Here is a 26,278-nt window from a genome sequence, read left to right as displayed (position 1 = left end):
TATGGCTAGTTGTTAAACACACTACCAGAACAATGCAAAGTTCAGGATTGATTTGTTTAGCACTCCACTAGAATCTGCTTTAAAACACAATTTCTAGTTCACATGTAATAAAAACTTAGAAACGGAGAAAGTAAAATAAATTCTATTGTACTCCTCTATTTTACTATATTAGTGGGTGAGGCTATTCTATTCGACACCTGGCAGGTGAATTTTGCTGAAAATGGACAGATGGCTGCCAAGTCCTTGTGTTGGTTTTCAAAAATACCATCATATTTTCTACAGATTTGTCTTCCAATAAATTTAAGCCACTGAGGCTTGAGGGCACTTTTCGCCTGAAATCTCAGCCTATCCTTTATGGTCGGACCTTGTAAGACCAGCAGAACATAATATAAATAATGCCATATAGCATCCGCCCTCACAATCTAGATTTCTACATGACCAACAATTCCTGCAACAGGGGTTTAGGAAGAAGGCATAATCTCTGACAGCCTCCTGTCCAAGTCTACTCTGGATGTCAGATATCAGACTGTAAGGTGTGACGATGCACTTAACTCATCGATAGGCCAAAAGAAGAGCTTAAGTAGACCCTTGAAAAAGAAATAGCTTTTAATTTTGATCAAAGCAAAGAGCTGGGTAGATCATTCCACGGTCTACACACAAGGTGCATGTAAGGAAGGCCACACCTTGGGGAAGATATGGAATCCTTTTATACCTTCAGAGACATCAGCTTAGTACCCAATTCTGCCCCTCTGGCGCATGCCTTCCTTGTACCCCTTCATTGGCTGTGCAGCAAGGAACATGGGGCCTGACTGCTTCGCAACTGAGGGGCTGGGTGCTTGGCAACAAAGGTAATTTGCCCGATGTAACCCTGCCAGCCCATGACACACCCAACACCAGGCACTGAGTTGTGCACAAAAACAAGATGACAGGAATTAGATCATTGGTAGAAGCAAATGGCAGAGACAATCCTAATTCTTACAGAAGCGAAATAGCAAGTTATTATTTTGGCCCAGTAATTCTACCTATTCTGCTATTATTATGTCCCTTCAAGACTTTTAAACTTTTACAAATAACTTTCAATTTAACAACTACAATTGGGACCAGAACCTCTGTTCCTGCGTGAGGCAATCATTAAATGAGTCACACCCAATTTTATAACCTTTTTTGCCGCAGCTGCTAAGCGAATCACTGTGTTTTTTAAGTGAATCATATGGTTGTCAAGCAAATCTGGCTTCTCCCACTGACTTTGCTTGTCAGAAGCTGGAATGATAATCACATTACCCTGGGATACTACAACCCAGCAGTCCCGAACCTTTCAGGCTTCATGGACTGGCAGCAGCAGTGGTGACCGGTGGTGGTGGTGGTGGTTTTGTTTGCCCACTACTTGCACGAATGGAATTTTGCACGCTCTCTCACCCACCACTTGTATGACCCAGTTCCCAAAGGGCCAGAGACCGCTAGGGAGTTGGAAACTCCTGCTACAACATCTGTAAAAACATGTTTACGAGCCAGGGTAGGCCTCAAAACTTCCAGCAATGGGTTTGCTGCCCCATTGCCGGGTGGATGTGGCAATAGTGGGCCTAGCCTAGTTAGTCTCCTGTACCTTGGTGGGGGGGCTTTTTTGCCCTCCCCGGGCTCTGGAGGCTTTCCTCGAGCCTTCGGGAAGGCAAAAAACTGCTTCCCGCAGGCTCCGGAGACCCTCTGGAGGCTGGAAACAGGCCCATTTCTGGACTTCCGGTACTTCCAGTAGGCCTGTTTTTCACCTTCTCCAGGCTCCGGAGGCTTTCCTTGAGCTTCCATAAGGCTCTGGAGGCCCTCTGGAGGCTGGAAACATGCCCGTTTCTGGACTTCCAGAACCTCCGGAAGGCCCCCTTTTCACCCTCTTTAAGCCTCCGTGTGGGCAGGCACTTACCTGGCATGATGAACAGGTTGCGTGGAAACTCCTGGGAGAGGAAGAGTGGGCAGAGTCAGCATTTGGGGGTTCACTGAATCGGGCAGAATCCTAGCTAGAGGATTACCCAAATCCCCTACTACTACTACCCCCTTAAACTACTCAAAAACTGCTGTAAAGCACTGTGGAGTGGTATATAAATCTTACTGCTGTTGCTAGCCAAGCACCCACATTTTGATCACATAATCATGGGGTCATTGCAATGGTTGTAAGTGCCAGGCCTGGTCATAACTTTGGTCGCTAAATGAATAGCCATCAATCAAGGAATACCTGTAAGCTAACTGACTCAAGAGAGCCAATTATTTCAGCAAATATGCCCATTGCAGAGTGTCCCACGCCTAGCATTTTAAGTTTTTGGGGGGTTTAGTTTTTGATAGGAGCACCAGCAACCACAGAGAGTTTGCTCTGGTTTTCTCAGATAGCAGGACCAGCTATCACAGTGTCTTTGCTTGTGGCTGAGAATCCCATGCTTACAGATTTCAGCAGTCTTGGAAAAGCTGGTCCCTTAGGTTTTCCTTGGTGCTTTTCTGGATTGTGGAGATTGGGGGACAAGTTTTAGTTGGAGTAATTTCATTAATGGGGGTTTCTTCTGTGATTAGAGAGGGGTGGTAGCCGCATTCCTAGGTTTCTCAGCTATTTTGGTTGCAGGCAAAGTCTTTTTAGAAGCCTCTCAATTCTCCAAGCTTGGAACACTGCATTGTTCTACTCCTGTGTTCTTGTGTGGTGCTTGGGAAGTGATGCTGGTCACACCAGGCTCATTGGCTGCAATTGGATGGCCTAATTTTGTGGGTTCATTGGTTTCCACAAGGGTCTCTCTTGCTGAAGGAGACTGGGGCTTTATGGCCTCTTTGCCATTGATTTTGGGGGCTGCAGAGGTGGAGGAAAATCTTTCTTCATCACCACACAAATGGCTTCCTTGGAGACGAGCCCTACAATCTTGGAGGTGCCGTCTCCTAAGGTCTTGCCGGTCTTCTCTTCCTTCAGGACAATACTTTTTCTTGATTTGCCAATTATCCCAGAGATTGTGACATGTTTGGAAGTTTTGGGAGTCATGCACTGTGAGAAATCAAACAGAGAAAGAAAAAGGATGATTTGCAGACAGGATGGTGAAGGCTTCATTCTCAAAAGTAGTCAATTATTTAGGTGATAAAGGACTAATACATTTCAACCAGAAGTTTCCCCCAGGGAAAACGATTTCATTCACCTTATTTTCCCCCACTCGTTAAAGGTTCCCCTTGCATATATATGCTAGTCATTCCCGACTCTAGGGGGCGTTCAAAGCTGAAGAGCCAGCGCTGTCCGAAGACATGGTCATGTGGCCGGCATGACTAAACACCGAAGGTGCACAGAACACTGTTACCTTCCCACCAAAAGTGGTCCTTATTTTTCTAATTGCATTTTTACATGCTTTCGAACTACTAGGTTGACAGAAGCTGGGACAAGTAATGGAAGCTCACTCGGTTACGCGGCACTAGAGATTCAAACCGCTGAACTGCCGACCTTTCTGATTGATAAGCTCAGCATGTTAGCCATTGAGCCATCCCATTGGTTACTCTGTTGTAATTTTGTGTTTGAGATGGAATGCACTGGATCCCTTCTATAATTTCAACCCAACGTAGTGATTCTGTGATATTCAGATGGAAATACATATCAATGGAATTGGAAGGATTGTTGAAATTTGCTTTATGGATCTCCTTGGATACTTCTGTTCAAGGATGGTAAATACAGAAGATGCTTATTATAATGTACACTAAATACAGGTGGTCCTTGACCACAATTAAGCCCAAAACAGTTAACTGCTAAGTAAAACAGTCATTAAGTGAGTTCTGCCCCACTTTACCACCTTTCTCGACACTGTCATTAAGGAAATCACTACACTTGTTAAGTTAGTAACACGTTGTTAAATGAATCTGTTCCCCATTAACTCTGCTTGTCACAAGGTCACAAAAGGTGATTACATGACACTGAGACATTGCAATAATTATAAATATATGCCTGTTGCCAAATGTCCAAATTTTGATCAAGTGGCCCTGGGAATGCTACAATGGTTGTAAGAGTGAGAAATAGTCATAAATTGCTTTTTTCAGTGCTATTGTAACTTTGAGCAGTCACTAAATGAAATGTTGTAAGGATTACCTGTATTGACTTCAGACTTTTATCAGTTGAAGGCACAAAAAATATCAACCAGCTGGAACAATTCAAAGTGTATCACTATTAAAAGTTTTTCAATTCTGGGTGTTGGAGTCCACCCAGGGTTGCATTCCTGCCAGTTCTAACCTCTTCTATAGAAGAAGTTCCACAAATCTACAATGTCGTTTAGAACCGGTTCCAGCTCCCTTCCCCCGCCTGTCCACACATTATCAAGATGAAGAGTGAGAGGAGGAATTCTGGGAGTTGAAGTCCACAAGTCTTAAAGCTGTCAGGTTTGAACACCCCTGGGTTTTTTTTTCTAAAGGGTTAGAGGTGCAAGGGTCTTGTAACTTGACAGCTTTAAGACTTATGTGCTTCAAATGCCAGAGTTTCTGAGCCAACATTTTGGTTGCTAAGCAAGGGCGATGTTAAATGAGTTTCACCACATTTTATAAGTTGGCCATGCCCACCCAGTCACATGGCTGGCAAGCTATGCCCACCTGGTCACATGGCTGCAAACCACACCCACAAAGCAGGCCACACCTACAGAAGAGGTGCTAAAAAAAATTGAAACCCACCACTGAGTCCACCGTTCTAAAAGCTTGCAGGGTTGAAAAATGCTGCACTATTAGAGACCTGAGCCTTAAAACAAATTCCCGCCATCCTCCTCCATTCTTTAAATCAAGGGTCCCCAACCCCCAGTCTGTGGACCAACACTGCTCCATGGCATACCAGCAACCGGTCTGCGCAAACAAGCAAACCCCATCCGCAGGATGCATGCAGCACGTGAATCTATGCCCCCTCTGGTCTGTGGAAAAACCTCTCTTCATGGAACCGGTTGCTGGTGCCCCAAAGTTTGGGAGCCTCTTTATATCATAGTCCCCCCTTTAGACCAATTACCTTAGTACCATCCTTGCTTGATTTCTTCAGCCTCTCCAATGAAGAAGACAGAATGCTATAGAGGGTTACAAATTTAACACTGTTTTTTCCTTTAGCTGCAAAACAAATGAAACAAAGGTCAACTATGAAACGGCAAAAGCTAGGGATGGTCAATCTGTCAGTGTCATTTTCTCTTAGTTTTTCATTTTTACCAATTTTGCCATATTCGTCTCGATTCACTTACATAGATCAATTGCATGCAGACATTTGCAAACTGCTCTGCTGAATTTGGAGAAGGGCAAATTTGGACTCGTAGTCAATACCATAATTTAATTCAATTACTTCGTTCAGTTCAGAAAGGGATGTTCTACAACGATCATGGGTAACCCATACTGCTATTGGTCATTTTAACTGAGATTTATTCCTACCTGTGCTTATTGCAGATTTCATTTTGCTCGTGGCTACAGGCTCCTCCTTTCTAATAAGACAGAAAGATTAAATCAGACAAATTTAAGGAACTCTAAATAATAATAATGATATATTGAATATACCTCTAGATCTCCATTCTTATTAGTTTTGTCTTGCATAATGTTCGAAAGTAAGCAAGCAAAATTTAAAAGTCAAAATGCATCCATCAAAACCCTCAAAACGTGAATTTTTCATCAGGCCTGGGAATCTCCTGACGGCAGAGTGCCTGTGCGTTGATAGCACCACATATAACATCTTAATAAAGATTCTTGAAATCTTGCTTATATTTATGCTAATAATTTAGTTGTTTAAATTGGCTTTTATATTCTGTTTTAATAGTTGATTTCATTGTAGGCCACCCAGATTCGCCACCTATGAGCTGCATGGTCTATAACAGTGATAAGTAAATAAATAAAATCATTTACAAATGCTTAATTGATCTTTAGAGTTAGAACCCTGGGGCAATACGTTTTTAAAATAAGTCTGTGGTAGAAATAAACAATAGTTTTGTCAACTCCAATCTATGTTTGGTGTTTTAGAAAGGGTTTAATTTTCAGCCAGAACACCATGTGTTGTTTAGAGTAGATGTCCTCAACCCCCTGGACTGCAGATTGGTTGGTACCGATCCACAGTCCATTAAGAACTGGGCCACGCAGGTTAGTGAGGCTTCATCTGCGCATGTGTGGGATCTATGGAGCATGTGAAACTAACACCAACACCACTCCCCAGCCCATGGAAAAATTGTTTTCCATGGAACCAGGTCATGATGCCCAAACATTCCAGAGAAGTTTAATTTAAAACTGCTCTTATTACAGTTAAATGGATATTTGAGTGATAAACAATGACAAGCAAATGCTGAAATAAACAATTGGAAGGAACAAAGGGTTCCACAAACTGGTTTTTCCATCTTCAGACAACAGATTGGTGCAAAGAAAGGTCAAGGGAAGCCAATAGATGTAAGAGCTGCTTAGGAGAACCTTCAGTATAGTTACTATAGTCCTTTACTTAGGACCACAGCTAGAAGTGGAACTTCTGTTACTAAGTGATGTAATTGTCCCCAAAGGTGCCTTTTCAGGAGGTAACTAAACATTCTTATTTTTTATTTCTTTTTTTTTTTAAAGGAAAAAGCGGGGGGGGGGAGAAAATCCACTTGAATAGAATAGAATAAGAGAGTTGGAAGGGACCTTGGAGGTCTTCTAGTCCAACCTCCTGCTTAGGCAGGAAACCCTACCCCACTTCAGAGAAATGGTTATCCAACATCTTTTTAAAAACTTCAGTATTGGAGTATTTACAACTTCTGGAGGTAAGTTGTTCCACTGATTAATTGTTGCCTCCTGAAAAAGCATCTTTGGGACAACCATGACCTGGATGACAGAATTTCTACAGACCTTTAGCTATACAATTTGGGATGAACATCTTTTGAATGGTGTGGGAGTAGGAATGGATTTCCAGAGGAGAACAACTTGCAGACTACAGGAACCAGGAGCACCACTCAGGTGACCCTGAGGACACAGATAAACCCCCAAGTGCTTCAACGATTCTCTAAAAGGATGCAGATTATCAGCTGCCTGCAAGGAATATAGTATCCTTTCAGAGTTGAAGAAGCTTTTTGGATGAGAAGTGAAACATCTTCAAAAGAAAAAAACAAGAAAGTCTAGTTGCCTCCTGAAAAAGCAACTTTGTGACAACTATGACCTGGAAAACTGAGAATCTCTACAGACTTTAATTGTGGTGTTTGTTAAGTAAATCATCACATGACGATGATTTTATATCCTTTTTTTTGCCTTAAATGAAACATGATTGTTAAGTGAAGGCATAAACTTCAACTTCATATTCCTACAAAGGCCCACTATGTTCTCAAATTCCTGGTGGAAGAACCAGGTGTTACGGGCCCTTGAAGAAGGACAAGATAGGGGCCACGACTCTATGGGTGGATGTTCCTTCAGAGGACAGACATGATTGCAGAGAAGGGCCACTTTCTGGGTTTTAAAAATGTGTGGTGCCATTTAGCCAATAGGATTTGAAGCTTTTGAACTCTGATCAAACATTTAAGACATGCAGACACCACAAGAGATAGATTAAGGTCCCTCAAACAACCAAGTCGTGCCAAGATTATACATCTCATTTTGAACCAACATACCCGCTCATTTCCTGTTTTCCTATGGTTTTACTTTGATCTTTGTGGGATATAACTGCATTCAATAATTTGTTGGGAAGGTTGCTCAAATTTGCATCAATTGTTTCAGAGGTCCCCACAGCCACTGTCTTGCAGATGACTTGAGAAGTCTCCACTCCTACTGACATTGTGACTCTGTGAACTTGGTGCCCAGTGTCATTTTGAGAAGTGAGATGTCCCTTTTCTGGGTAAATGTTTGAAAAATCCTGTGGCTTGTCCCCCTGAATCATGCTTGGGTTCCCCAAATATTTATTACTTTTACTGTTTTGGCTCTGGTTGGCTAGATAAGAAGGATTAAGTGGAAAGCTTTGTTTCTCAAAATCTATTTTTGATTTCCTTTGGACACCCTGAGATGGACCAACTCCCGCCAATGTAGAATAAGCCTTTGGTTCAACTCTGGATGCAGGTTGATTTTGTTGTGGTGATTGGCTGTGGGATGGCGGTCCAGGTGACGTTGCTGGACCAGGATTGTTCCTCCTTGATGTAGCAGCAGGATCCTCGTTCCTCAGGGCTTGAGGGTTCTTGTGTAATGGGGATGCCATTTTGGTCTTTTGTAACAAACATAGTTCTTTCTTACTTTTTTGAAGTGTGACTGGGATGGGATTAGATTCAGATGATATTCTTGACGAAAAGCGCTTCCTTTTCTCAAAGTTGCACTCCCTGACATTCTCCAGATGATCTGCTGATGAAGGTTGCTCAGGTGCCCTGGAGGTGAAGCCCCCAGAAGTCCATTTGGAAGTTCGCCGTTCCTGCGACTTGGGCTGGACCTTTGCTGACTCCTTAACTGCAGACTCCTTCTTCAGTTTAGGAGCTGAATGCTGATCCTGCTCTATTTTTTTCTGTAATGAAAGAAAGATATAGTATCATGGTATTATCCCAGAAAGCTTGGGTCCTTTTACCCAGTATGCAAGCCAAATAGGTGGAAAGAAAAACTCTTATTTGTAAATAAAAAGGTCGTCCAGATGCAAGTTCCAAATGGACATTCCCCTTGCTTGGAGTGGATCCCTTTTCATACAATTTTGAAAAGGATATATTGCCATGAACCAATCAGGGGAGCATAAAGGAATCCCTGCAGATTTCATTCTGCTAGTCATTACCTATCAACAGGTAACTCGACCTACGACCACAATTGAACCCCTAACTTAAGTTGCTAAGTGAAACAAGCTTTCCCCCATTTTATGATCTTACTTGTCACAGTTGGTAAATGAATCGCTCCAGTTGTTAAGTTAGTAACACAGTTGTTAAGTGAATCTGGTTTATCCATTGATTTTGTTTGTCCAAAGGTCACAAAAGGTGATGACATGACCCTGGAACACTGCAACCATCATAAATGTGAGACAGTTGCCAACAGTCTGAAATTTGACCACATGACCATGGAGAGGCTGCAACAGTTGTGTGAAAAATGGTCATAAATCACCCTTTCAGTGATGTTGTACCTTGGAATGGTCACTAAATGAACTATTGTAAGTTAAGGATTATCTACAGTGCTCATCTCTGTTTCAATCCTTAGAGCAAACATCATTAAACCAATAATTAAAATTACATCCAGAAAAGTGAAGAACCAATGATTAAGGAAGTAAATAAAGTAGGCCTTTTGAAGACAACTAAGTTAAAAGCTGACTAAGAAAGACGTAATTGATAAGCGAGCTGAAAATTGGAAAAGCAAAGCTATGAATGGCCAATACTTGAAAAGTATTGAAGGCAAAGCTGATCAAAAACTAACTTGGAACTGGTTAAGATCAGGAGTACTGAAAAAAGAAACAGAAGGCTTTATTTTGGCAGCTCAAGAATAAGCCTTAGCCACAAACTGCATAAAGGCAAAGATTCAACATGTTATCACCAACAGCAAATGTCGCCTGTGTAATGTGAAAGATGAGACAGTCGACCACTTGATCAGTGGGTGCAGCAAAAATTCACAAACTGACTGCCTACAACGCCAGACCGCATTGCTAAGATTGTTCACTGGAAATTGTGCCAAAAGTTTGAATTTGAGTACAGCAAAAACCACTGGGACCATCAGGTTGAGAAGGTTTTAGAGAATGAGAAAGGCAAGATCTTGTGGGACTTCAGAATCCAGACTGCCAGGCACTTGGCCTACAACACACCTGACATAACAATAATTGAAAAGATAAAAGAATGGTTCATTGACATTGCAATACGTGATGATGCATGAATTGAAGATAAACAGCAAGAAAAAAACACAAAATACCGGGAGTTGCAAATTGAGGTTAAGCGATTGTGGAAAAAGAAATCATGTGTTGTCCCAATTGTAATTGGAGCCCTTGGAGCAATACCCAAGGGCTACCTTGCTATTTGAAAATTCTAAATTTACCTGACTTGAACATTCTGACTCTACAAAAAACCACCCTACTTGGAACAGCTTATATCCTCCTATGTTAACTTAACAGTTCCTAGGTCCTTGGTTAGGACTCTAGCTGTTGAGCTACCAACCAGCCCCAAAGGCTTTGAATCTCACCAAAGATTAACCACATACTAATAATAATTCTGAAATAATTCTGAAATAATTCTGGAAGCAAATATGCAAAAATGGAAAACAGTTCTAACAGCAAATGGGGAGAACAATGGTGTTCAGACGAGGAATCTTCCAGGGGGACTTCAATATTGCTGACAATAATCCTACAAAACACAAAACTAGGATACCAAACTAGGATACCAAATCTCAAACCAGCATGGCAGGATAAACCATCTACTATACATGGATGGCTTAAAATATATATACAAAAAGCCCCACTGAACTTAAATCAATACTCAACACAGTTCAACTGTTCAGCAGTGACATCAAAAAATGTGTTATATTATCCATGCAGAGAGGAAAAATGAAAAAAAATAGAAGGAATAGAACTGGGAAATGGAAGCATAGTGAAAGCATTAGCAAAGGAACATGGTTACAAATACCTAGGCATATTGGAGGCAGATAACATCTTGAATGGAAAAGTCAAAGAGTCAATGCAAAAGGAATACATCAGGACGCTCCGCAAAATATTAAAACCAAAGCTGAATGCTGGAAACATAATTAAAGCCATTAATACATAGGCAGTTCCAGTGATACGCTACTCAACTGGAATAATCAACTGGATTTTATAATGAAAATGAATTCCATGACCATGAGAGCTTCTAAAGTTTTTTTTTACATGACCACTTTTAATTGAATAAAGACAATTCCTTTTGGAATTCATTCTAGAAAGAGAACAAGGGGAGTTGACCATAGCTGGCCCACTGAGGCTCAGTCATTCTTTTCTTTCCGCTGCATGGGAAATCCCAGTAGACACCTTTCCTCATCCTGACCAAGAAGGGAATTAGGGAATTTATATTCCCACCTAATAGGAAGCACTAGATGAGAGAATTTCAAGAGACAATTCTTCCTGTAGAAAGGGAGGCAATGATGGTTCTGGATGTTTTAGACTACCATACTCATAACCCCTATTACTTTACATGATTTCTCATTTGAAGGACCTTTATTCCATAATTTATTCTTCTTCAGAAGCTTCTTGGGTGAGAAGCAAAACATCCTCAAGGAAAAAAACGAAGTCCAGTTGCCTTTGAAAAAGCACTTTTGGGACAACCATGACTTGGATGACTGAAAATCTCCATAGACATCCATTCCAGGCTGGTTTGCCAGTGAATTTCACCACCAGAATGTGTTTTAAGTTTGTCAAATCTTACTACATTTTAAATTTTAGAAATGCTAATTAATTGGATTATTTATACCATTGCATTATATGACAAGAGTCACAGAAAGGTTTTCCCCCTCGTGCCATCACTCCACTGAACACTTAATTCTTGCAGTTTTGTCTAATGTCTATGTATACAAGTAGTCCTCAACTTAATAACAATTCACTTAGTGAGTTGTTCAAAGTTACAAAGGCATTGAAAAAAGTGACAGGACCGTTTTTCACACTTATGATTGTTGCAGCATCCCCATGTTCATATGATTTACATTTGGATGTTTGACAATTGGCATAGGGAAGAACCTAGTTCCTTGAGTCAAGAATATCCAGTTAAATTCTTGACCCGGCACTTCTTCTCCAGCACTTCTTGCATTTTCCAATTTTATCTCACCTCCGGGACCTTAGCTTACAAAGGGTTACTTTTCCATAAAGTACAAACCTCAGGTTTCTTCCCAGAGAGGTTTTCTGGAGTCTTGATCTTGCCACTGGTCAGGCGTGTCAGGTAAATCAGGCGCATCCAGCATTCAAAGAGAAAATCCACTTTCTCGTCCGTGCCCAAGAGTTGCAGGTAATACTTGTCCCCCGTGGGCAGCTGCATTTTCAGCTGCCGTTTGCTTGAGTCATGAACAAAAATGTCCACCAGGTCCAGTGGGATCAACCTGTAGGTGAGGAAAAGCAACACAAGAACTCAAAACTTTGCAAGGAGGCCTGGGAGATCAGGATAGAGAGGGCAGTGCCAGTCTTACCGGGTGATTTCTAATGCTCTAGACTTCAGGTTTCTATTAGTTGTTTCTTGTTTTTCCCGGGCAATAATCATCAGATCAGGAAGGAGTAACTTGGGGCTGCTGGCTAAAATACCTATGACTACTACATTGGGATGCTTGTGGATGTTAATGAATTGGCCGTCTTTGTTCACCTGTATGGAGAGAAAAGACAAAGGTGCCCTGAGATGCCTTTATGTAACTTTAGAATCTGGTTTTTAATGATCTCATAGAATAGTGTATTGTTTGTTAAATTTATTTCCTGCCCAACTCACAAAGGGGCTACTCTGGGTGGTTTATAAGAGTAAAAATGGAGAAATGAAAAATAAACATAACATCCACAGAAACCCCAGTGTATAGGTATTTTAGCAACAGTATCAAAGTAAAGAAGCCATGAAGATAAACAACGGAATCAATAAACAATTAAAAGTCATGTGAGATTAAAAATGGATAGAGGGGAAGCAAGGATGACAAAAAGGAGGTGGAATTTGTTATCAGTCTAGCCTTATTACTTAGGAATAAGTATCATTTTGTTACTAAATGAATACAGGTAGCCCTTGACTTATGTCCACCCACTGAATGACTGTTCAAAGTTCAAATGGTGCTGAAAAAACTGACTACCAACTAGGGGTGGCCTTCAAAAAAATTCAGCAATAGGTTCTCTGCCCAGTTGCTGGGTGGCATGGTCATGGTGGGCATGGCCTAGTTGACCTTCTGCACCATGGGGGCGGGGGCATTTTCGCCTTCCCCAGACTCCAGAGGCTTTCCTCAAGCCTCTAGGAGGGCGAAAACGGCTTCCCCCAGGCTCCAGAGGCCAGAAACTCACCCATTTCTGGCCTTCTAGAACTTCTGGAAGGCCCGTTTCCTCCTTCCTGCAAGCCTCCTTCCTGCGGGCCATGCACTTACCTCATATCCAAAATGGGCTGCGTGGAGACTCCTGGGACGGGTGGGGTAGGAGGGGCAGAGAGGGTGGGGCCAGCCAGGGATATGATTTGGAGGTTCTCCGAACTGGCCATAATGTTAACTACGGGCTCTCCCGAACACGGGCGAACCCATAGCAGCCCACCACTGCTACCAACCAGTCCTTCCACTTAGAATCATTGCATTGTCTTGCAGTGACATGATAATCATTTTCACCCTTTCCAGCCGGCTTCCAACAAGCAAAGTCAATTAAGAAAGTCAGAAGTTACAATCATGTGATGTCTAGTTTAATTATCACAGCACTTAAAAACAAATTTGCTGGTCCCTTTTGTGATTCTAAGTTGAGGACTACCTGTAACTAAAATGAACATTTATGGCTGTGCTCCCTCCAACCATTCTCACTCCCTAGCAATAATAAAATGCTATTTGTGGGAAGAAGACACCAATACAAGTAGTGATGTGAGGTTTCTTTGCCCTTAACAGTTGTCCATTTGCTGGATCTTCGAGCATCAAGATCATGTAGTGACTGCTGGTGAAATGGTTTGTCAGTCAGCATAATTCAAGTTATGGGGCAGGTCTGTAAACATCTCTGAGGGCAACGTGTAAAGGTAGTGCTGGATTTTGGATTCATTTAACAACTGTGGCAAAAAAAAAGTTACTTAACAACTGCTTTGCGCAGCAACATAAATTCTGGTCCCAATTGTTGTCATAACAGAGAAGCAGTTTTCTCTCTATTGAAAAGCCCTGCTTATTCCTAAACAACAAGAACATCCAAGCACCTGGAAAAAGTTGCTCTCGAAGGTTGGTGCACCTCTAAACACACTGTACTCTGGCATCTGCAGCAATTTCTGCAGTTTGCCAGGTGATGGTGACCAGCCCCGGAGAGCCTGATCATGGATATCTTCTGAAGGATTCCCCTGGCTCCTTGTGGGTTCCCTTCCTGGAAGGCAGCAATGTAATAAAAAAGAACAGATGTGAGAAGTATTACAAGAATCAGGGTTGCAAGCTCTCACAATATTTTTAATTAGTCTGTAGGACTGAGCATGTTTCTTGCAGGACCTATCCTACATCCTCACTGGAGTGCTCTTTTGGTCTTCATCCACAGCTTTTGTTTTTTGTTTTTCTCTTTGTCTCAAACCACAACCATTTGAGGCATAGACCTGTACTCTTGTTCTTGAACCCTGCAAATCATCATTCCATGATTCCACATAATATTACCATGTGGTAATGTTATGTGGAAATGACCTTGTGAGACAAGAAGAAGAGCTGCAGCCTAGACAACTATAATGCACAAGATATTTCAGCCCATAGATAAGGTGCAGTAAGTTAAGGTGACGTGAGGTGAGGGGATGGGATAAGATAGGATAAATATAAGCTGAGATGAGATAAGATGAGATGAATTTTCTGTGAATACATAATTATACATTAAAAATGAAATTCTGATTTCCTTCTGATTGAGAAAGAAAAAAAATGTGTGGGAAGTGCCTCAGAAGTGGGACTGTCTCTAGTTGCCTTGAAAAAAAAAAGGGGGGAGAGGTGCTTTAAGATTTGTAAGATGCTGGATTTGACATGAAGTTCTCCAGCTGGACAAACGAGGGGTGTGTGAACTCTGAAGAGTCTCACTCTATGTGACAAACCAATTCCAAGATCCTTTTTGGATCAGAACTCTCCTGGAGGGGGTGAAGAAGGGGCAGTGTCTCATCAGACCCAGATGGAGTGCAACAGGTCTCTCATAAGTCAGAGATTCGCTCTCTGAATTGGAGTCGGGGCAGCAGCATGGCAACATGGTTGCACAAGAAGTTGGCTTCTAGCCAAAGCAACTGAACAGGAGCATCCAGGGGGAGATGAAAGCCTGGTAAGAAGATCTAATTAACACACAGTCATAAATCAGAACTTGGAAAAGGAAAAGAACCTTGAGAGTATAAATAATATTAATGGACAGATTTGGATTTTGGCAAAAAGAAAGAAAGAAGAGGGAAAATGGAGGGTTGAACCACTAGCACAAAAAGAGCCATTTGCTTGAAACGCATGTGGACAGAAATCTGGACAGAAAAGGAGAAAGTAGAGAAATAACAAACCCACTCAAATACAAACTCTAAATTTGGTCTTGGATTTGGAAAGATTATATTTTTAAAAGAGACATGAAATAAAAATCAAAACATATTGATGAGATTTGCTCCGTTCAAATTTCTTCTAACTAACATATCTCAAACAACTCTAATTAATGAGAGGTGGACTGTAACAAGGGTAAAAATCAAGAAAAAAGCACTATTTTCTCACTGATAACCTAATCTTGCCTATGCGGCGAATGGAATTCAAAACCCTGAGCAGGAAAATTAATTAACCAATTGCCATAAATCAGAACTTGGAAAAGCAGGAGGCAAAGAGAAACATACTGGAATTTGACCATATCCAAGTTTGTTCCAATTAATATAATTTGAGCAACTATAACCAACAAGAGGTGGAAGGTAACAAGGAAAAAAATAATAAAATCAAGAACTGGGAAAATACGAAGTTTTTTTCTCTCTGCAAAAGGTCAAGATGGCTCCCTCTTCTCTTCTTTTTTACATTAATTGAATTAGCTAAATTTAAGGTGGACCAGAACTTTGAAATAAGAACAGACAATTTTAGAACTAGACATTAAGGAAGAACAAAAGACTAAGATGACTCCCATCTTTTTTTCTCTCCAGATAAGCTGAACTAGCTAAATTTAAGGTGGACTAGAACCCTGAAATAAAAACTGTATAACTAACTGTAACTTTGGAACTGGACATTATGGAAAGGTGGGAATTTGAAGAACTACGTGAAATTATAAAAAATATGCATAAATAATTAAAATCAAGTCTAAATAGAATTTTGAACTCAGAGAAGCAGGAACTGAAGGAAGAAGTGAAGGAAGAAGGGGGGAGGGATCATGAAGGGATAGAAACGATGGAAAATAAAAAGCAGACAAAAACTTCATTGGGTTAGACAGTGATATAGGGGAAATTGAAAAGGAGGGATGTGTCCCAACAAAAGGAAATAAAAAGCAGACAAAAGATTGTATTGAGATTAACAGTGGCCTAGGGAAAACTGTAAAGGGAGGTTATGCCCCAACAAAGAGAAATATAAAAGATTTCACTGGGTTTGACAGTGGCTTGGGGAAAATTGACGAGGGTGGACATGTAAAAACAAAAAAAGGGAGAAGACAGGAATAGAGAAGAGGAACAAAAGACTTACTAGGAAAAATCAGATAATTAGAAGCTGTTATTTGGGGAAATATAAAGGTGAGATATGTGGTTTATTTCTATACATGATAATAAAATTGAGTTGCCAACTGATTGAATATGATAATGGAAAGATAATTAAATGGAGATTAAAATATATGGAATAGGGACAAATATGAAACTGCTATGGGAGAATGTAAAGCAGAGGTATGTGATTCACTTTTATACATGATAATTAACTGTTGCTAATTGATTGAATATGACACTGGAAGGACAATTAAGTATGGGTTAAATATATGAAACATATATATAGAACTCCTAAGATGATGAACAAAGTGAGATGTGTACCGTTTGTTATTCTATATAGTAGATTAAGGGAATTGTAATGAACATTGAACAGTAAGGATTGTTATTTAAAAACAATGAAGGATAACCTAAGCCAAGATATGGAAAAATGGAGTGGGAACACGAAATATTCCTACAATGGAAAATTATTGAGATTACAAAGGCAGAATCACAAATTTGGGGTGCGTAAGGATGCATAATTATATAAATATAATGATGAGAATAGCTGGAAATTATAACAAAGTCTACATCTTGCCCCAAAATAGGCTGGGTTGTTGTTGTTTTTAAAATTACTATATATGTATACTTTTTTCTCTTTTAAAAAAGAAAGAGGAAAATATATGTTAAAATTAAATATGTATATTGAAAAGGAATTATAAATACATCAACATAAAATGGAACTCGCTCAGAAGCTGAAATACACCAAGTAAATGAGATGAAGAGTGTAAAGCAGAGAGAGGTAATGGAAGAAGAGAGGGATAGGAGAGAAGGCGGGGGGGGAGAGGAGGAGAGAAAGAAGGAGTGGAAAGGGTAGAGAGGAGGAGAGGAAGGAGAAGTAGAGAAGAGAAGGATGACAGAGGGAAGAAAGGAGGTAGGGAGGAGGAGGAGAGAGGGAGAAGAAAGTGATGAATAAGTACAAATATGGTGTATAGAGAACAGAAGAGCCAATAATTGTTTTTGGGAGTTGATGGTAAGACAAATTGATGTAAACAGTTAATAATATAATACGATGTTGGTTATGTAATAGTATACATATGGCTATGTGTTATGAAAATAAAAAAATAAAAAACTTATATTAATTTTTTTTGTAAGATGCTGTTACATAACCCTACAATAAAGGCAGTGCTGGTACTCAGGATTTATGCTTCTTGTCTGGACTACCTTGCAGGGCTGATCCACATCTAATTGCTTTTCTTTGACATAGGAGCCAATTTAATGGGAGGAAAATATCCAAACCCATCCTCTACCTAGTGAGATCAGCCTCACAGTAACTATAACCCCCTAAGTGACTCTTCATAAGTACCCCACATATTTTATATTTTGTTTAAGATTTAAATAAACAAAAGTAAAACACCCCCAAGTTTCATCAGATCTTTGTGTAATCATATGGCATCTTCTGAAGGATCAGGAAAAAACTGCACAAGACCTGTTGAGGTTCAGGTATTTAATGAAACAAAATTATATTATATTTAAATTTCAGATGAAAGGTTCTTTGGAAGGCCACCTCCAAAATATCTAAGGTAACCCTTGGAAGGACCATCATCTGAAAAAAATGCTGACAATGGTGTTAGCTTCTTCACACCAGCAAAATGGTTGTCACCTAGATATATCTCCCTCCCTCCCTCCCCCCCATCCATCCATCCATCCATCCATATAATATATATACACACACACACACACACACACACACACACACACACACACACATATTTAATGTCTGCCACAAAGAAAACTCCCTCTTCTTTGTGGCAGACCCTCAACTATTGGAACACTGCTATGTCACCCTTAGTCCTTCTTTTAATTAAACTAGACGTACCCAGCAACCGTTCTTTACATATTTTAGCCCCCAGTCCCCTAATCATATTTGTTGCCCTTCTCTGCACTCTTTCTAGAATCTCAACATGTTTTTTACCTCATGGTAACCATAACTGGGTGCAGTATTCCAAGTATGGCCTTACCAAGGCATTATAAAGCGGTAACCAATTTCATTACGTTTAAGTACAATGACAGAGATTATACTTATACTATTAATAGTTGATCTTGATTCTATTCCTCTGTTAATGTAGCCTTTAAAGTATGAAACTCAACTAGCATCCTCACTTATCAGATCTTTACTCACCACCCAGCTGAAGAAAGCAAGTATGTAAATTGTTCTCACCTGCAGGGTGTGAGAACATAGCTAGGACTGAGAAGGGAGAAGCTATAACCCTGCTTGATTATCATGATACTGAAACAAGAGCATCCTCTAGCCCACAAAATTCTGTCTCATCATTCTGGGTGGGGCTGGACCCCCCCATGGGCTTTGGGCTACCAGTTTTGAGTCCTCTCTTCTCTCCTGATTCCACCTTTCCTGGCTGAAAGACATGTCTCTCCTACTGGAAAATCTGTCTGCCAATTATTTGTGCATTGTGACATCAACCAAGAAAGCAGGGTTGTTGGAGAGTAGAGAAAATCACCAAAGAGTCAAAAGGGAGGTAGCAAGAAGATGGAGGCTGGATGAATGCCGCTCTCTAGCTAGGATGAATGTTTTTTGATGCCACGACTCAAAATATTCTTAGATGGTGGAGCTCACAATCTGGAAATTCGAAGGATTCATTTCCGATCTAAGAAGATGGCAATATTCCAAGCAATGGTAAGTCTACCTGTTGGAAAAGTGCAAGTGATTCCTTTAGGTAAATTTCCTCTTAGAACTGCCAGATGATTCAGAGACTGTTACCGTTGGAAAATACAAAGCTAAAATAGATTTATGTGCTTTATTATCTCAAAATGTGCACAGTGCCGAAAAATACTCTACTTTGGTCATAAAAGCAGATAGATAAATTACTGGGGCCAAACAAAACCCAAAAAATCTAAAACTATCCTTTGCATCGTTTTTAGCAATGCATATTTAAGGAGAGGTTTTTCTTGGCATTTCAAAGCCCTCTAAAACAAACCAACAGCCTCAGAGGTTGGTTGCTCCCAGTTTGGCCCGGATCAGACGAACCGGTAGTAGTGGTGGCAAGAGACTCTGCCACCTGCCCAAATGCTTCTGTACAGAAGCGTCACATGCGTGTGTGAACGCACCTGAACCAGTATTTTAAAAATTGGCAACGCACTACTGAATAGCCCATAGGTTAGATCTGGCCAACCACCTAAAATTATCCCAAAAAGAAATACCATATCTTATTTCCTGCTTAATCAACATTAAGAAAACTAAGATCATAGCATCTGGCCCTCTAAATTCCTGGCAAGTAGATGGGGAAGAAATGGAGGTAGTGACAGATTTTATTTTCCTTGGCTCCAAGATCACCACAGATGGGGACTGCAGCCAAGAAATTAAAAGACACTTGTTCCTAGGGAGGAAAGCTATGGCAAATCTAGACAGCACACTAAAAAGCAGAGACATCACCCTGCCAACAAAAGTGTGTATAGTCAAGGCTATGGCTTTTCCAGTTGCAATGTATGGCTGTGAAAGTTGCACCATAAGAAAGGCTGAGCGCCAAAGAATTGAGAATGGTAGAGACAGGAAGGCCTGGAGGAACGTCGTCCATGGGGTCACGATGGGTTGGACACGACTTCATGACAACGACAATAATATCCTGCTTGCAGTGATTCTAAAAAAATAAAGTTTGCAATTCTGTCTTATACCTGATGTAGAACTGTTCCATTTTAATAAATTATTTGAATGATATGAGTCTACATTGTTTATAATACACCTTCAGTTACTGTGGTCTCTTCCTCCCTTGCTCCAGAAGCATTTCTTTCCCTTTACCACAAGGGGCGCTCCTGCATGCCCTCTTTTTCCTTTCAGTCTCACCACTCTTTTCCCCACTTAAGAAACAGGTCTCTATGGCTTGTCCCAATTGCCAGTATTTGCTCAAAAGTGAGTACGTCCTCACGTAACTACCACAACTGAGCCTGGAATTTCCATTGTAAGTCATTGTGGTCATTAAGTGGGTCACCACATGACCTGATTCAATTTTAAAACTGTTTTACAAGGGTTGTAAAGTGAATCACCATATAATTAAGTGAATGATGCATTTGTTAAGGAATCCATGTGGGCATTAAGGGAATCCATTCTTTTGAATGGGGGTTTTGTGCTGAAAACCAGCAACCAATATTGGAAAATGTAACTACCATAGTTGTAAAATGCAAGACAGTTAACAAATTCCCAAAGTGTAATCATGTGACTTGGGTGATGGTGGTGTGACAGTAGTAATTTCTAGGAGGGATTGTAATTGACTTTTGGGAGGATGGTCATAACTTTGAGTGGTCATTAAACAATCACTCATTCAGCAAGGATTTCCTCTTTGTGGAAGAAGGATGGTGACCTCTTGTCCTAGAAATTTAAATAGCGCTCAATTGAAATGTAAACAACAGAAGAGTCAAGTCTTCGCCAAATAAATTTCTTTTAATGCAGACACTATATACCCTAATAATAAGACCAGCAACTGCAAAATCAAGCACTTAAGCTCTCTATTTATAACAAATCCATGCTTGAAATCTGTATTTTTTTTTCTGCCCTTACATGATAAAAAAAAAAAAAAACCAAAACACTTTTCTTGGTTTTGGACAGGGTTTGGATGAGGGTCCTTTTCAGTGCTAAGTCAAGGTTATATGGTGCCCCCACGCTACATTGATGGTACCATCTTCTGCTGATGCAAATATGGCATTTTTAGAATGGTTTGGAAGGTCAGGTGACAAGAGCACCCCCAAACTTTGACACCCTAGACCAGCATTCCCCAATCATTCCGGCTTTGTGGACCAGTGTGTGTGTGTGGGGAAAGGTGACGGTTCTGTGTGAGTGGTGCATGCGTATGCATTATCACCCACCACTTGTGCAAATGGAGCTGTACACACGTGTGCTTGCCCGCTGCTTGTGCAAGTGGAATGCGCACATGTACTTGCCCACCACTGAACAGGCCACAGCCCGGTATTTGGCCATGGCCTGCGGGTTGGAGACCCCTGCCCTAGACCAGTGCTTGTTTAGCTTTAGTTTGTAGCTGGCCTCATCCCTGTCTGGCTTCAAGCTTCTTTGCTTCCAGCTTTGTGAACTTCAATCCTCATACAGTAGGTTTAAACAGACCTGATCATGAGAGATGTGCCAGGGGTTCACCACCAAAAGACTGACGAGATCGGCCTACCACGACCTTCTGGGCTGATGAGGGGCCACAGGAGAACATCTTCCCCTTTGGCATTTATTAGATCTTGCGAACTACTTGTGGAAGCAGAGGTAGAGGTGGGAAGACTTACAGTAGTCTGGGTGGCCATCTGCAGCGAAAGTTGTCTGTCCTCTCCGCCTGGGGAGAGTGGAAGCAGGAGAAGAAGCCAGGAAGCTGCATGTTCTCCTGGCTGGCAAACAGATCGACCATCGGAATTCCGAACCTCTGGGTCAGTTGGTGAAATAGGTCCAGATGCAGGCGCCACTCTGAATTGTCTATGGTGGTCCTGCTCAGCCAGTCCACTTGGGTGTTGTCCACTCCCGAGATGTGGTGCGCCCAAACTGACTGAAGATGTTGCTCCACCTACCTGCCCAAGGCCTCCGCCTCTACCATGAGGGAATGGGAGCACATTCCCCCATGACAATTGATATGGGCCTTGGTGACCACATTGTCCGTCATCAACAGGACGTAGTTCTGTTGAATGTCCTGGCTGAAATGCTGAAGGGCGAGTCTTGCTGCTCTCAGCTCCAGCCAGTTGATGTTGCGGGCTGATTCCTCACGAGACCACCTGCCCTGCCCTGCCCTGCGTGATCAGATTGTTGAGGTGAGTGCCCCAGCCGGACAGGCTCATGTCTGTAGTCACTACCAGTTGCTCCGGTTCCTTGAAAAAGAGGCCTCTTTCGATGGCCAGGGATAACCACCATTGCAGGGAGCACCTCACCTTCGGGAGGAGCTGAACTAATGCTGGGGAGCTGCTCCTGTTGGCTCTTTGGTGTGGTAACAAGAGCCACTGGAGTGCCCTTGCATGGAGTCTTGCCAAGGGAACCACGGATATGCAGGATATCACCTTGTCCAATAGTTGGGACAGACAAATGACTGGCACCTGCCATGCACCCTGCATCTTGAGAACAAGGGTCCTTAGGCTGTCTAACCTTTCGTGTGATAGATGAACCTTGCAAGCTAGGGTGTCTATCTCTGCCCCTAGGTGTAGATGCCTGGTGGTCAGCTCCAAAGGGCTCTTCTCCAGGTTTACGGAGAACCTGTGTGCCTGGAGGTTTCTCATGATGGCATGGAGGTCGTGGACCGCCTGTTCTCTGGATGACGATTGAACTAAAATGTCATCGAGGTAACAGACTAGTCTTACTGGCCTTCTCCTGAGGTCTGCTGCCACTACTGAAAGAATTTTGGTGAAGGCCCTGGGTGCTGACGACAGGCCGAAGGGTATGGCCCTGTACTGGTAATGTTGGCCTGCATAAAAGAACCTCAGGAACCTTCGATAATGAGGCCGAATTGGTATGTGTAGATATGCCTCCTTTAGATCTATCGATGTGAGTAGATCCCCGTCTTATCCCTGCAAGGATGGTTTACAGGGACTGCATTTTGAACCTCCTGTACGTTACATGGTAATTGAGGTTCTTCAGCTCTAATATTGCTCGCTACCACCTCGAGCTCTTCAGCACCAGGAGTAGGATGGAGTAAAATCCCCTCTGCTCCTGATCCTCTGGCACCAGCTCTATGACATTGATGTCCAGGAGATGCTGAATCTCCTTTTTCATGAGCTCCCTCTTGGTTGGGCAAGAGGAAGTGGGGCAGTGAATGAAGTTCCTTGGGGGAAGGGAAATGAACTTGAGGGCGAGGCCCTGCCTCACTATCTGTAGGATCCAAGAGTCTGACGTGGTGAGTTCCCATTGGTCAGCGAACTGCTGGAGTCACCCCCGATGGGAGACAGACCGTGCTGGTCACTTGATCTTCCGGAAAGGTCTCTGCGAGGCTCCTCCACAGTTAGACCTATGGTACGGGTACTGTTGTCTGCCTCCATCTTGAAAGGACTTCCTGCCCTGACACCTATCAGAAGGCTGGGAAGATGGCCTGTGGAATGCTGAGGCGTTGAAAGAGGAGTCAGATGCCTGAAATGACTGCCTCCTAAAATAAGGGTGGGACTTCCTTTCTGCTTTTTGCAATGGTGGGAAGAACCTTCTTATCTTTGAATTCAACCAAAACCGAATCTAAGGTTTCCCCAAACAGTTTGTCACCCTTAAAGGGGGCAGTGGCCAGCTTCCACTTTGACTTCATATCCACTTGCCAATGGCAGAGCCAAAGAAGGTGTCTAGATGTTACGTTAGACACCAGAGCCCTGGTAGCAAATTTACCCACATTTAATGAAGCATCAGCGGAATACTGGGACGCTACAATAATCTTGTTTACATCCTGATGTAGACATGAGTCCTCTGCAGGTAATTTAGCCAGCAGATCTTTCAGCCAAGGATGGAAGCCCCATTAAAAAAGGAGGCAGAAGTAGAGGCCTTAATGGCCCAAGCTGCTGCTTAGTGAGTTTTGTGGCAAGCCTTTTTCACTTTTCTATCCACTGACTTGAGGTCCTCCATGAGGTTAGCCGGAAGAACCGAAGTAGATATCAAGGAGGCCTCAGGAGGATCAACTGAGGGCATTTTAAGCACATTTTCCAAAGACTCCTCCACTGAATAAAGTTTCTTGTCCCATCTACTGGGAGCAACCAAGGAGCCTGGCTGGGCTCGTTGATATTGCACCACATCCAAAAATAGTTCAGGCACAGGAACCAGATCCTGAGCTGGAGCCTGCTTCTTGAACATGCTGTCCCTGGTATTAGGAGTGTCCACTCCAGGGACACCCTGACCAGTCTGAGGGGACAGGCCAAGTTGTGTGATGGCTTTTGCCTTATGCAATATGGACTTGAAGGTGGTGAGTTTGAATGAACCCGAGAAGGCAAGGATGTCGGGGGGGGGGGAGATTTTCATCCTGACAATTCTTGATCATCATGGTTCTGCTCATCCCCAATGAAAACTTCGCTGATGACAGAGGATTCAAAGGATGGATGCTTCACCCTGCGCGTGGAGGCCCCTGGTTCTTTCTTGCACCTTTCCAATTGGCTAGTCCTGCGCTGAAGGCCTTCAGATATGCCCTATGAAATTGTACATGCAATCACCTCCTGCATAGCAGAAGAAAGTACTAGCCCCCCCTCCTCCCTGGAGTGATGTCTATCCTGAAGAGGGGGGGAAGAAGGTTCTGGACCAGAAAGCCTGGGGGGGAGAATCAGGACAGAAGCCAGAGTCAGACTGGCAAGAACGGCCTGGGGAGCCGGGCCCCATCACTGAGTTATCAGAGGACAAGTCTAGGTCCCTGCCCTCCTCTTCTAACACCTGCAGGAGCTCAGATGGAATAATAGGGGGGGGGGGAGAATCCTCCTCCTGGAGCCCCGCAGATCTGCCTTTGCGTGGGGGCAAAGGAGGATGCTTCCATTGAGGCCTTGCTCTTGCCAGCCATCCTGCTCCTTCCCTTGGCCTTGCCCCTGGTGTTGGCCCCAGGTGGGCCCAAGCTACCGTGTCCTGAAGGCCCTGGCAGATCTGATGGGATGGTAGGTATTCCTGCAGGTTCTGCCAGTTGGAGCCTTTCAGCAGTCAAAATAGGAGGAAAGAGACATTATCGCTGGGGAAAACAGTCCAAGCACGCCTATAGAGCCCAGCTGTGTGGTCTCTGAGCCTCTGTAGCCACGTGGTTTCGTTTCCAACACTTCAGGAAGCTGAAGCTGCGCAGCAGATGCGGTGAAGGGGTGGAGGATCCGGAGAATGACCACATGGTGGCCAAAACAATGCGGCCGCCCGAATCAGCCTTAAGGGCTTTGGATGGTAGCAGCGCTGCCGGCGACAACGGCCACACACCACCTGGTGACAATCCTCCTGGAGCCGAGCTGGTCAGACTGACGGCGCCCAAAAAGCGTGCCAAGCGGAGGCTTGTAGGGTGCTGCGAGCCGAAAGAGTGTATGTGTGTGTGATTCAAGATGGCAGCTGCCTCAGCAATCGCCGCAAAAAAAACCTCTCCTGAGCCGGCACTTTAAATCCAAGCCCAGGGAAGCGGTTCCAGGCGCTTTTGCCCCCAAAGCGGGTCAATCAAGTGCCCAGCCTCCAGTCCTAGCGACACGGAAGGCCAGCACTCCCCACCCCAGCTCGCTCCCCACTCTCTCACCTTGGAGTTAATTGCAGAAAAAGAAACAAAGAAATCACTCCAACAATCCTCAAAAGAAAAAAAGGAACACATGAAAAAAAAAAACCAAAATAGGAAAAACTTGTGTATAATTTGGAGACTCCAAGCCGAGTTAATTAAAGCAAACAGCTGGAGCATAGTAAAATTAGTCCTGACTGGGCCAGACTGAGTTAAAAATCTGGCCTTAAGGAGGATCAGGAGGCGTGGCCAAAGAATTTGAACTCAGTCCTTGGGTAACCAGACTAATTTAACCCATGCTTGGACTCTCCAAGCAGCGCACAGGAAAAAAATGGACTTCCTTGTTTTTATTTGAAGACGTGAAGCTGAAGAAGCTTCTTGGATGAGAAGTGAAACCTCTTCAAAGAGAAACAAGGGAGTCCAGTTGCCTCTTGAAAAAGCACCTTTCGGACAAGCCTCCTGCTGTCTTTTGTGAGGAATTTTATCTTCTGCCATGGGTAAAGCCTCTAAATGCAATCCCTAAGCAAGGAGAGGATCAGAACAGTAGTAGCACCATAATACCAGCCACAGCAGGAATAAGAATAACAATAGCTTTATTGTGAAACCAACCCACAAAGAGAGATGCTCCTTTAAAGACTCAATTCCTGGAGAGTTAAATAAGCCCTGAGAAATTAAACAGTGTGTGTGTCTGTCTGTCTGTCCATCTGTCTATTTCTCTCTGTGTGTGTATCTGTCTGTTTTGAAGCAAATGCATTTTTCCAGAGTTCTGGCCAGGATTTGGTTAACTCCAAGGGGCAAAGGGGGAGGAGAAGGACCAATCCCTGTAGTAATCCCAGAGCAAGGACAAGGAAGCTTCCTCTTGATGTCTCTTTGAGTAATACAGCAGCTTATATCAACAGGTTTCACCAGTTCTAG

The 26,278-nt window shown here is 42.6% G+C and overlaps 1 protein-coding gene across 2 annotated transcripts; it reads right to left on the bottom strand.

Annotated features, from left to right (window-relative positions):
- Positions 1-2,218: 2,218 nt before the first annotated feature.
- On the bottom strand, positions 2,219-18,555 carry LOC106538459 (uncharacterized). 2 transcript variants are annotated; one of them, XM_087711981.1, is made up of 8 exons: positions 18,406-18,555; positions 13,755-13,915; positions 12,040-12,209; positions 11,733-11,952; positions 7,569-8,443; positions 5,389-5,438; positions 4,982-5,076; positions 2,219-3,007 (listed from the first exon to the last, which is right to left on the bottom strand). In XM_087711981.1, exons 1-8 carry the CDS (start codon positions 18,422-18,424, stop codon positions 2,789-2,791), a joined length of 1,809 nt encoding a protein of 602 aa, XP_087568107.1. In that variant the 5' UTR covers positions 18,425-18,555; the 3' UTR covers positions 2,219-2,788. The 2 variants fall into 2 exon arrangements, with proteins under 2 accessions (XP_087568107.1, XP_087568108.1); XM_087711982.1 differs by lacking the exon at positions 13,755-13,915 and having other exon boundaries at positions 18,406-18,476.
- Positions 18,556-26,278: the final 7,723 nt, after the last annotated feature.

The sequence above is a fragment of the Thamnophis sirtalis genome, unplaced genomic scaffold, assembly GCF_051295495.1.
Source record: "Thamnophis sirtalis isolate CommonGarterSnake01/CBP01778 unplaced genomic scaffold, rThaSir2_p1.2 scaffold_4, whole genome shotgun sequence".
Classification (NCBI taxonomy): Eukaryota; Metazoa; Chordata; class Lepidosauria; order Squamata; family Natricidae; genus Thamnophis; species Thamnophis sirtalis.
Note: the sequence above shows the minus strand (reverse complement) of the source record. Positions and strands in the feature narration are given on the sequence as shown.